The sequence below is a fragment of the Ascaphus truei genome, chromosome 4 (assembly GCF_040206685.1).
Source record: "Ascaphus truei isolate aAscTru1 chromosome 4, aAscTru1.hap1, whole genome shotgun sequence".
NCBI classification, from domain to species: Eukaryota; Metazoa; Chordata; class Amphibia; order Anura; family Ascaphidae; genus Ascaphus; species Ascaphus truei.
In genome coordinates this window covers 339,528,473-339,541,508 of record NC_134486.1, presented here as the reverse complement: position 1 = coordinate 339,541,508, position 13,036 = coordinate 339,528,473, and the positions used below count along the sequence as shown (strand labels likewise).

Genomic DNA, 13,036 nt, shown 5'->3' with positions numbered 1-13,036 from the left:
TCAGCTGTTTTTATTTTGCTGCTTGGTTGTATTAATGGCCACATAAAAAGTATATCCCCAGATAAATGGTTTAGTCCCAGATGAGTCGCAGGGGGGGAAAGTTTAGAGAAACCTCTATGCACAGTGACCTAGTGGCAGCTATCAGGAGGTGGTCATGCTGCACAGTAGTGTATCAGAAAAAAAATATATATATATATATATAAATATATATCCCAGTTTCATAGTAGATCGCGATGCTGCCAGGATCAGTACCGATGTATTTCCACAGCATCTCTGATCTTACCGCAATGCCGGACCGTGTGATTGAGTCATGGGGTATTCCTGGTAAGCTTTGATCAGCCACGCAGTGCTCATGAGTGATCTGGTTTATGTCGAGAATGGATTTATGTTTATGTCGTGTTCAAACTGAGGTAGGGTGGACTGGGGAGATCAGGGAGGAGGCAGGTTAACGCAGAAGGTTGGGGAGAGCTAGCAACCTTATTACTCCCTGGACCAGAATCGGATAACAACATATGGGATAGCTACCATATCTAGAATATAGACCGGGAGATGGTGAATCTTGATAACCTCCTAGGTAGCACACACCTGTATACACTACTATATTTCAAGGTTGAGCAAGGTGTCTCCATATCTATTTCTTATTACCAATACACCCTGCAGATTCCGCAACCCATGGATGGATGTGCAGAATTCAATCCGCGTGGATTGGATTCTACAAATTCATTCACAGTCTTTCCAATGGCCATTGTTGATGAATCCGCATGGATTGAAAATGCCCAAATCCATTTGCAGATTTTACACCGTGAAACAGATTTTGGGGTTAACATCAGCAAAAATCAGGGAAATGGATTTGGTGAATTCACCCATCTTTTTTCACTTCCCCCTCTCTCAACCCCTCCTCTTTCATTCTGCCGCCACTTACAATATACTCGCTCCTCCCTCTTTCACTCACTCGCTCCCCCTCTCTTCACTCTCTCCACTCTCTCTCAGTCTGTCCCATCTATTTCCCATCTATTTCTCTCCCCATCTCACTCACACACTGCGCAACTCTCTCTTCCCCATATTTTTATTCCCCCCTCTCTTGCACCCCCCTTCCCTCCCTCTTACTCTCCCCCATGAATTTCTCCCTTTTTCTCCCTTTTCTCTAAGAATGTTAACTGGGGAGGGGGGCGCAGGTCTCTCTCTATCCCTCTCTCTCTATATCCCTCTCTCTATCCCTCTCTCTCTCTATCCCTCTCTCTCTCTATCCCTCTCTCTCTCTATCTTCCCTCTCTCTCTCTCTATCCTCCCTCTCTCTCTCTCTATCCTCCCTCTCTCTCTCTCTATCCTCCCTCTCTCTATCCTCCCTTTCTCTTTCCTCCCTCTCTCTTTCCTCCCTCTCTCTTTCCTCCCTCTCTCTTTCCTCCCTCTCTCACTCTATCCCTCTCATTCTATCCCTCTCTATCCCTCGCTCACTGTCTCCCTCTCCCTCCCCCTCTCTCTCCTCCCTCTCTCTATCCCTCTCTCTATACCTCTCTATCCCTGTCTTTATCCCTCCATCCCTCCCTTTATCCCTCTATCCCTCCCTTTATACCTCCCTTTATCCCTCCCTCCCTTTATCCCTCTATCCCTCCCTTTATCCCTCCCTCCATCCCTCCCTTTATCCCTCCCTCCATCCCTCCCTCCATCCCTCCCTTTATCCCTCCCTCCATCCCTCCCTTTATCCCTCCCTCCATCCCTCCCTTTATCCCTCCCTCCATCCCTCCCTTTATCCCTCCCTTTATCCCTCCCTCCATCCCTCCCTTTATCCCTCCATCCCTCCCTCTATCCCTCCATCCCTCCCTCTCTCCCTTTAACCCTCCATCCCTCCCTCCATCCTCCCCTTTATCCCTCTATCCTTCCCTCTGACCCTCCATCCCTCCCTTTATCCCTCCATCGATCCCTCCCTTTATCCCTCTATCCCTCCATCCCTCCCTCTATCCCTCCCTTTATCCCTCCATCCCTCCCTCTGTCCCTCCATCCCTCCCTTTATCCCTCCATCGATCCCTCCCTTTATCCCTCTATCCCTCCATCCCTCCCTCTATCCCTCCCTTTATCCCTCCATCCCTACCTCTGTCCCTCCATCCCTCCCTTTATCCCTCCATCGATCCCTCCCTTTATCCCTCTATCCCTCCCTCTATCCCTCCCTTTATCCCTCCATCCCTCCCTCTATCCCTCCATCCCTCCCTCTATCCCTCCATCCCTCCCTTTATCCCTCCATCCCTAACTCTGTCCCTCATCCCTCACTTTATCCCTCCATCCCTCCCTTTATCCCTCCCTCTATCCCTTTATCCCTCCCTTTATCCCTCCATCCATCCCTCCCTTTATCCCTCCCTTTATCCATCCATCCCCCCCACCATCCCTCTCTATCTACCCCTCTCCTCCCTCTCTCTCGCTCTCTCTCTCGCTCTCTCTCCTCCCTCTTCTCCGCCCCCCTCTCCCTCTCTCGCTCCTCTCTCTCTCTCTCTCTGCTCCCTCTCTCTCCCCTCCCCATCTTTCCCTCTTCCCACTGCCCTGGATTTCCATCCATGGCTCAAAGGAACTGGCCAATCTGTGGCAGAGTCAAATTTGCCTACCTCTAGTTTTGGTCTCCTATATTCTACTGCACTACGGCATATGAAGCATTACAAATGTTACTACAGATGTTTTATGTCTGGGATGAAAGCACTACACAATATTTTCACTTCAATGTTTTGCTCTTATGGCAGTAATTAAAAATAAGTGACAGTGCCCACAGAAAATGGAAAAGGAAAAAAAATATTTAAAACTTTTGTTGTGGGAAATTATTTACGTTTTCAACAATCCCATCCTTTGGCACAGCTTTAGTTAAAAACAACATCAAACATGCAGTAAGTAGGAGGTCTAGTAATTAAAAAGTAGCATTCTTTAGGGAATTGTTGTCTAAATATTTAGGAATATTAAAAATGTGAAAAATTCCATACATTACCTGCACTCCTGGTGAACCTGGTATACCTGAACTTCCCGGTGTCCCTTGGAATCCCTGTAACACAAATGAAAAAATGTTAGCTACTGTATGTTGTAAACTACATGTTTTATGTTACGAATTCAGTTCTAAAAACATATAGAACCTAAGCTCCATTGAATCAGGGCAAATAATGTGACATTAATAGGGCTTTCATTGCGATAGCGCTGGGTCAGGACTCTCACAGTTTAAAGAATAAAGGCCAGATAGACTTTGATAGTTGGGCTCCCACAGGCCATCTGTATGAGAAGGCTCCCAGCCATCAGTGTAAAGTGTTTATTTACACCGGCATGCGTTTGACAGTTCTGCCCTTGTATTTCAGAATTCATGGACCTGTTTCCAGTGGCCTATGCTGCATATACGCACTACCATATTTGGGCATGTCATCCCAGGTTTCCAGGTCTTCTGTGCTCAGGTAATGACATTTAGCTACCTGGGCCGTTTGCAGAATTCGGGACAATAAGCAACAAACATTTGCCCCTAACATGTCCTTTGTTTCCCCCAGGCTTTGTGGTGGCTCTCTGAGAGCCACAACAGTATAACCACTGCCCCATATTAGATTTTTTCAGTTCCTGTTTCTGTACCTGTGTGGCTGTCTTGGTGATAGCATATGTCAGTCTTTGTAAAGATTGTGGGTTCCAGTGTCACGAGCTTGTGTCTTTTTCAAGACTCTGAACCCTCGTGTGCATTGATCACTTTTTGTTCTGGTACAAAGAAGACCTCAGAAGGCAAGCTCGCTATGGCAGCACCTTACACCTAGCCAGATTAGGTGTCCCCGTTAACCCCATGTGCTAGTAACATATTGTTGGGATGTCTGTACTGTGATATTAATGTTAGCTCCAGCTAAATAAACGCTCCAGCAAAAGCACCATTTCCATGTCGGACTGAGAGTAACGCCAGGTATAGGTATGACTTAAATAACACACTATTATTTTTCAGTGTCAATCCTAATGGAGCTTAGTAAATATGGGACAAAGATAATTTAATATAATGAGCTTATTTGTTTGCTATTTAGAATAACGTCCATTCCAATAAATGCCATGCTTTTTATGGAAGTATGTTATTTTCCTTAGTGAATACAGCATTATCATCACATAAGGTAGGCTAACAGAGCTTAATTCATCTGTGCCAAAATGTCATTATTACTGCCTGCTCTTGACTAAGAACACTCTCGCCACACAACTACCTACCACTTGAATTAATTATATTTTCATTAACTCTTCTCTAAGGGCATATGCTTTAATAGTTCTGTTTTGAAAATGAAATACAGTACATTATACAACTTGGAAATTTATTTTTATAATTGAAGTTGAGTTTCTTTGTTTTGCAATTGTGTTTTCAATTAAGTGTCTGGTACTCATGTATTTGGAAAACAAAAAAAACATATTAATGAAATACTATATATCTTATTGTTATACAAAATACATACAACAGAGAAATGTATACTCAGAACATGAGTAGCACTTGTCTATTTGATAAAAGCACTATATTAGATAAACCGAGTATATATTTTTATTAGCCAAGTATTAACAGAATCACTAGAAGGGTTTCATTATTACCAATACGAGTGAGAATTTCAATAATATTCAATTAAACCATGATTACTTACATCAATAAAAAAAAGTGTACTGTATGCCCAAACTACTCCCAGCATGAAAAATACTTTAATTAAAATGTTGGTAGTTTAGTGACATAAGTAGCAACAAAAGGGTTACTATATCTGCCAATACTAGTAGTTGACAAGTTCACACTAAAAAAGGTTAAATATAATGAACAGGTCATGTTGTTACATTCACAAGAATAGAAAGGAGGCATCCAGTGTCTTGCAGGTACATTCATGTAGTGCATATCACCACAACTGCAAACTTAATTTCCTGTACTATCATGTAGGGATTATTTTTGTGTGAATTCTAATATTGTTGAAATGAATATATTGTTGAAATGGATGACATATTGATAAATGGACTGGGGGGTCTCTGGAGTTGAAGTTGAAGGCGATTTTCAGAAACCATTTTGTCTGTCATGACCAGTTCTGTGTGAAAGAATGTGTTTGTTTGTTTGAAAGGATGAGTTGCACTGACAGTAGATTTCATTCTGTACTTATGGCACAATGCCCTAAACTATACTGATACAAATACGAATAAGACATATTCTATTGTTGCACAGGAGTATAGCGCTAAGATGTACCTGACGTACTTTGTTGTTGTCATTTTTATGTACCCTGATGTGCTTTGTTGTTGTACCAAGTTGTTTTTTAAGCAGTTGTTACTAATGTTTAGTGACCTTTAAAATGATAGGCTTAGAATAGAGAGTAGCCTGCGTAATCACCCAATGTATGCGTCACGTCATCACAATCTGCATATTAACCAATGTTAGACTATGAATATGAAAAGTGTAAATAAAGCCTGCTTGGGACCTCCTCTAGCAGAGTCTATGATTTGACTTTTGCTTATGATTATATTCTATGCTGTAAAGCAATAAACTACTTATTATCCAAGTATCCGTGTTTGCTCTAATCTTTGTGCATTTGCAAACAATGACAAATGTCCAATAGATAGTCAAATATACCAGAAAAGGCATTACTCCCTTATTGCAACAAAACAAAAATGTATATTTCTGGCAAAAAATAATCTTAATTTTCATATTTGGAACATTGTGATCAACATGTGAAAAATCAATGTTTTCACAAAGATAAAGTTAAGATGAATATATGAGAGGTCTCTAATTCTGCCATGGACATCCATCGGTTTAATGGAAATATTTTCAGGGATAGTAGAGACATTACAGATGGAGCCTGTTTAATGTTCCGTGTAAGAGAGGTTCACCAAAGGAAACAGACCGCAGAAATCGCTGGCCGCAGGGAAAGCAGCTGCGGCTGCCCTTACACAAACATTGCTTTGCTGCAGTTGCCCATTCCCATGAGCAGTAAAATAGCCGGAATTATTTGCAGCAATATACATTTTAATATTTTTTATTTTTTTAGGACAATATAACTGCGTAAAAAAACAACTTTATTTTTCTCAGCAGAAAATAAAAAATGTAAAACATACTAATCCTGTGTACAGAAAACACAGAACTTTGCTGAAACCTGTATAAGAAAAAAACAAATGCAAACCCAGAAACCAAAATAATCATAGGTTTAAATAACAAAATTAGAAATACATAACTATTTTGTGATTTATGAACAACTGCAAGAAGATAGAAATATGCTAAATACAGTATCATATACTGAAAACAGACTACATTTGTGAAGGCGTGAAATAGCTATAGAAGGTCAATAGTATCTGGATCAGAAATGAAAGACATAGTTGGTGCTATATCTATGGTATTTTAAATGATGACCTAAGAAAATAAATATAAAATTCAGCGACGAGTTACATAGTTGCATAGTAGATGGCTTAAAAAAGACATGTACAGTTCATCAATTTCAACTAGCAATCTTTTAACTCTGCCACATCTGTACCATTTAGTAATATTAAATACATGACAAGCATTGTGGTTCAAAAGATATCAACCAATTTACATTATCAAGCTGGAATTTCAACAATTTTGTTTAAACATATAATATATATCAACTTTCCAATTGTATTTTCTATTCCCCCCTCACTTTTAGTTCATCTACCTCCATTAATCTGATCAACTACTGTGTATATATATATATATATATATATATATATATATATATATATATATAAATATATATATATATATATATATATATATTTTATATATATATATATATATATATATATATATATATATATATATATATAGTGACGAGAAAAAGTTTGTGAACCCCAATGATAATTATGGAAATTTCATAGTTTTTCCATGATAACCTTGAATCAAAACAACTCTTTTCTTAAATATCCAATAGGGTTTATATAACCAAATGCCGTGTCTTTTGAACCAAATGATCTATGAATTAGACAAATAATGAGTAATTAAGAGTCAGTGTATGTGCAAAAGTAAGTGAAAACCTGGTTTTATCAGCTAAATTAAAGGGGATAATTAGTATCAGGTGGTTAAATAATTAGTTAGATCTTCAGGGGTGAGTTTGAGAGGCCCCACCCTATATAAAGATCAGAACCTTTGTGAGTTTGGTCTTCACCATACAGGTGTGTGGAAACACATCCTGCCACAGTCAAAAGAAATCTCTGAGGACCTCAGAAAATTTACTTATTAATGCTCATCAATCTGGAAAGGGTTATTAAACCATTTCTAATGATTTGAGGCTCCATCAATCTACAATCAGACAGATAGTCTACAAATGGAGCAAGTTTAAAACTACAGTCATTCTACCCAGGAGCGGTCATCCTACCAAAGTCTCTAAAAAAACAAACCAGCAAATCATCCAGGAAGTCACAAAGAACCCCAGAGTAACATCCAAGGATTTGCAGGCAACTCTCGCCTTTGCTAATGTGAGGGTTCATGACTCAACTATCAGGAAAATACTGAGCAAGAATGGTATTCAAGGAAACAGGGGTGCGCAAAGTGGGTGGCAAGATTTTCTGGTAGGGATGCGGCTGTTACAGCGGCCTCACGCTTCCCCGAAAGCATTTAAAATAAATGCCGGGCCTCTGTAACTTTACTTTCCTTGCCTTCCAGTGACATGTCTCCATGGCAACCCATCAGACGCCACATAACTGTGACGGGAGAAGGTAACCAGGCTCTATAATAAAGGTTAAGCCCGTTTTGGTTACCCCTGCACAGTGTATAAGGGTCCAAGAAAGTTAGCTCTTGGACCCAGTAACATTGTACGATCACATTGTACTTTGTGTAATAAAACCATTTTTTGTGTTTTTCCTTGTCCGGGCATGCTATCACGCAGGGATTGCTGGTGTATGAGTATCAAGGGGGGATTTGCGGAGGAACCTTTGACAGAATGTGCCTAGGAGGTTGGGATCTGGAGTTGCCGGTTCCCCAATAAATGTACTTGGAATCATGCCTGATTCTCGGATACATGTTGGCACATTGTCCCGGCAATACCTCCCCTTGAAAAAATAAGCATGACTCACCACTAGCGTACCCTGCTTCAGCACAGCCCAGAAAAGAGAATGAAGCACAGGGATAAATATGTATTCCTGTAGCTGAGGGAATCCCTAGGTTAAGGGGGTCCCCCAGATAGTGCATGTGACGGTAGGGAGGGTTTGGCCCGGGATTAACGGGGTTACCCCCCAAGAGCCCCCCTCTAACGTCGCCAGGGAGACAAGGGGTTAACTGGGCTGAGGCCCAGAAATGTGATTTTACCCTTGTTATAACCTGTAAATGTATTCTCCCCTGTGTCCCTGTCCCATTGTAATGTCTGGGTTAATCAGTACCTGCATAACACACACACTGGGTCATCAGGGGTTAACTGTGTAAGCCCAGTGGGCTAGTTAATGCGTTATCTGTGTATTCCCTTTGCCTCATGGGCCTGCAACTGCCTGTGCCCGCAAGGTATTCTGAGCCTTGGGGTACAGCCTCCGGGTCACCCCCCAAGTACACACATATTAAAAATATAACTTTGTCATAAGAGGGACATATATTTTTGATAAAGTGACTTTTTGCAGTTTTTGAAATACACAGGCAGAATGCTAATGGTGTGCTAATGTACAGGCAGAATGCCTGTCTTTGTAATGCGTCAGGAACCAAATGGTGCCTCATATGAGTATTCACGTGAGTCTATTCACTGGAAGTGTATATCAACAGAGAGGTGTGATACATCGCCCTGATCAATAGGTAACTGACCTAATTGGTTATGCGAAAAGCAAAAGCCCACTTCAAAAGGTTTTATTGATGGGGCCAGGGGGGGGGGGCTACCCCCAACAGGATATCAAAAGTGAGTAACTTTATTAAATATAAGAATACTATGAGATGTCCTTGGCTGAAAAGGATAAGAATTACATATGTGTATCCGTTGGATGTAGCCCATCGTTTTGAGGCTAAACATTGTACATTTACCTGTTACGAAATGCCAGATATTAATATCTCTATTAATGTTCATATTACAATGTAATTTTTGGTCTTCCTGCGAGCGTCAGGTGTCACCGGCCGTATTAATATATCTCACCTGACTGTGTGTATTACGGAACGGAAGTTATGCATTGATTTGCAGTAAATATGAAATTTTGGTTGAAGTTCTCAGAAACTGCAGCCCCCCTGCTATGATAATGAGCAGGGAAGAGGATGCCTTTGTAAACGTGGTAACTCACATTTACACACCCAGGTTTCCTGCAGGAGTGAACATGACAAATGTCCTCCCTGCTTCAAAGGGTTTATTGATGGGGGGGCTACCCCAAGCTGGAAGTCCCAAAATGAGCTTCAAAAGCTTCCAAGGGATTACAGATAGAGGGACAGATAGAGGGACAAACGGTATATAAACTAGCTGTCCACCCTCTATCATGTGTTCATGTTGTTCATGCTGTTCATTGTTCTTCATGCAAATGATCTTCATGCATGCATGTGACCTGCCTGTTTTGCTGTGATGTCAACTCAAATGGGAGAAGTGGCAGGCTGTGATCCTGCTGGCTTTCTTGCCATAATCTTTAAGTAAGTGTCTATATTTTGCCTGTTATTGTATAATCTGTTGTGTTCACCTTTATCAAGGAATAAATTCTATTTATCATATCTAAGTCTCGTCCCAGTTCAAACCCAGGTATATATATATATATATATAGTTTTTTGGTGTAAATTACAGCCTGTCGCAAGCTCTCGTGACAGTGCAAAGGTGACCCACAACCAATATAGGGTTTGTGGGTGCCCAACCTTATATAAGGTTGGGGGGGGGGAGTCTGAGTCCAAACTGAGTCACAGGGAAAGTGTGTGGGGAATTAAGGCAGGCCGAAATAGAGACATTTTTCCTTTTCTGTTCCCTGTACCCCAAGACTCAGAGTGTATTAAAATATACTTTAATGTATTGTAATGTGTTTAAACATTAGGAACAGATGTCCAAACAGGCAGCCCGTGCAAACCCATAGGCACTGGTATGTCTGCTGGACATCGGAGTTCAAAGAAGTCAGAGGATGCCCAGAGGTGTGAACAGCATTTGGTCAGCGGGGAAAGGTGGAGTACTTGGTCCGGTAATCAATGGCAGTCCTCTGGGATGCCACTTGTTCTGCCAGACCTAGTGGAGCTGGTGGCATTGGGATAGGTGAGGGGGTATGTGGAAGGCTTGCGCATGCCCCTTAGCTGTTTCAAATTTCCTGCTGACCTGGCTTTTCTAGCCAGCTCGGCTCTGATTGGCTGCTTGGGAAAGTTCCCACGTGCTGATTGGCTGTCCGCTCTGCTTCTATTTTATGAATGAAGCTGAGAATACTATAAGAATCCCTGAGCCAATCAGATTGTGTGCTTCCCTTGAGTCTGAGCCGAAAGAGCGCGGGCGGGCTTTTCAAAGATGCTTAGTTTGTAATAACAAAGCAACCGGCTTCGATTTGAAGCCTGAAAAGTGTGCCCGACATAGACCAAGTACAGCATTTTGCACCCAAGTTATCAAAATCTAACGTAGCGGTCGCGGTTGGGATTTTATGCCAATTCGTGTTACAGGAGATTTGGACTGTAGTGGTGGCGTATGGAATTTTATGCCGATTTGGGTTCCAGGAGATTCCCAGCTAAGCATGGTCAGGGTAAAACTCTCCCATAGAGTTCCCTGCAACTAGGAAAGTCTAGTTTTTAACCCCAGCCCCAAAATAAGTGTGTCTTCTTGTCTGTATTTTGTGTTTCATTGTGTGTAAGCGAATTTATGCAGAATAAATTGTAATTTATTTCACTACCTTGTTTTGCTCAATGAATGATCCCGGTATAAATAACCTGGTCTCCGTGTCAATGACCCCACAACGTCATTTGACACCGGAGCCGTGCAGTAGGGGGGCATGAGCACAAGGGTAGAGGAGACAGGGGGGCCCATGAAGGAAACTTTGCGCATCTCTGCATGGAAGGATAGCCAGGAGGAAACCACTGCTTTCTAAAATGATCCTTGCTGCCTTCTGAAGTTCACCAAAGAGCACTTAGATGATCCACAAGACTTCTGGAGCCATGTTCTCTGGACGGACGAGTCAAAGGAAGAACCTTATGACCTCCATGAGAAATATCTTTGGCAAAAAACAAACATTGCGTTTGAATAGAAGAACCTCATCCCAACCATCAAACATTGTGGTGCGAGTGTGATGGTTTGGGGTGCTTTGCTGCCTAGGACCTGGACAGCTTGCCATCATTGAAACAACCATGAAGTCTGCATTGTATCAGAAGATTCTAGAGGAGAATGACAGGCCATTTATTTGTGAGCTGAAGCTGAAACAAAAGTGGGTCATGCAGCAAGACAATGATCTTAAACAAACAAGCAGATCGACAAAATAATGGCTGCAGAAGAAGAAATTCTGCATTTTAGAATAGCATAGTCAAAGTCTGGACCTAAACCCCATTGAAATGTTATGGCAGGACCTGAAGCAAGCTGTCCATGCAAGGAAGCCCTGAGTTGAAGCAGTTCTGTAAGGAGGAATGGGCCAAAATTCCTCAAAACCGATGTGAGAGACTGACCAGCAGTTACAGGAAATGCTTAGTTGAAGTCATTGCTGCTCAAAGGGGTGCAACCAGGAACTGAATCTAAAGGTTGACATATTTTTTTCACACAAGAATGTTGAATCATTTGTGAATAAATAAATGTTGAAAGAGTATCAAGTTTTTGTGTCATTTGTTAAAGCATGTTATCTTTATTTTTAGGACAGCGATTAAGATCTAATAAAATTTTAGGTTTAAAATATGTGAAAATTATAGGTGGTTCACAAACGTTTTCTTGCCACTTTAGGCCCGTCTTCTGTCAAATGTGATTGCACCACACAGCCCCATTGAAGCTATTGGGGCTTCCCAATCGCTGATCCAGTGCTATAGCTTTTAACAGCATACTGTAAGAGTAATAGAGTCAGCTTGCAACACAAAAATGTGAAAGGTCTAATGAGCCATTTGTAGAGACTTAATAATGTCACTGATGCACTGAATTTTGTGATAAAAGTCCCTTCCACATGTATACCTTTCACACAACAATTTTAATTAAAGATTGAAGATGCTCTAATCATAGTTGGTACATTTTGGCAAAATTTCATCTAATTTTAATTAGCCACAAATGTCCCAAATTCCCAATGCTTGCCACCTTGTCCAAAGGTTTTGCCCATCTTTAATTGTGATCTTTAATGATAATCAAAAACAAATAACAAAAAGAAAATATGTGACCTACAGTATAGGCTGCGCAAAATATTGTATTTCTTAAGAGTTCTAGCACCCATAATGGTAACACCTTATAAAACATATTTACAGCATGCCAAGTGTAACTTTCCCTCTGTGTGGATCAAGGAAAGACAAACAAGAGTCTCATGAACTGTTTTGTGATGAGTAATATCCCTTTGTCAGACATGCTGTTTTTTAAACAATTTTAAAAACAAAATAATGTCTTAATTGATCTCCCTTCAGAAGGTACACACTGTATACTGTATGTTTTTTGTACTTAGTTAAGCTTGCTATGAAACAACGCGGAGAGTATATGTTCAAACAGCAACAAGATTGGACTATTTTCATTTTCTGCAGTAGAGATTACGCAGAGCTGAACTCTGATAAATGTAGGTATGGGAACCCTGGATTTCTGAAATAAAGTTCTGTTTACTGGTACAGTATATACAGTAACTACAGTAGGGACAGCCAATAAAAAGTGGCAATATCATTCCCCACGTAATGAAGCTGACCTGGAAGACTTATGTTTGCCAGGACAAAAGATAAAACACAGAGAAACAAAAATGTAAGAACCGAGGCCTTCTGGTAGCTCAAAATAGTGCAATTCAGCTAAAACTAGACAGAAGGAAATACTTATAAGTTTTTTAGGCAACCGTCATTTAACAATTCATTATAATTTATTAGCATGAAGCCATAAGAGAAACGTTTAACTGAATTATACACATTTCAAACCTATCTATTTACTTTAAAACAAAAGCAAACAAAAGAAAATAACTTAGTTCTGCAATGCTAATGTTGATTTTTGTTCCCATTTGTAGCATGCTTTTCCTAAATCTT

General features: G+C 40.8%; 1 protein-coding gene across 1 annotated transcript in view; it reads right to left on the bottom strand.

The window, feature by feature from the left end:
• COL21A1 (collagen type XXI alpha 1 chain) overlaps window positions 1–13,036 on the bottom strand; it is a 313,124-nt gene that overhangs the window by 130,064 nt on the left and 170,024 nt on the right. Inside the window, exon 10 of the mRNA XM_075598156.1 lies at window positions 2,966–3,019. Coding sequence (XP_075454271.1) covers window positions 2,966–3,019 — 54 coding nt within the window. The remainder of the gene's footprint in view (window positions 1–2,965; window positions 3,020–13,036) is intronic.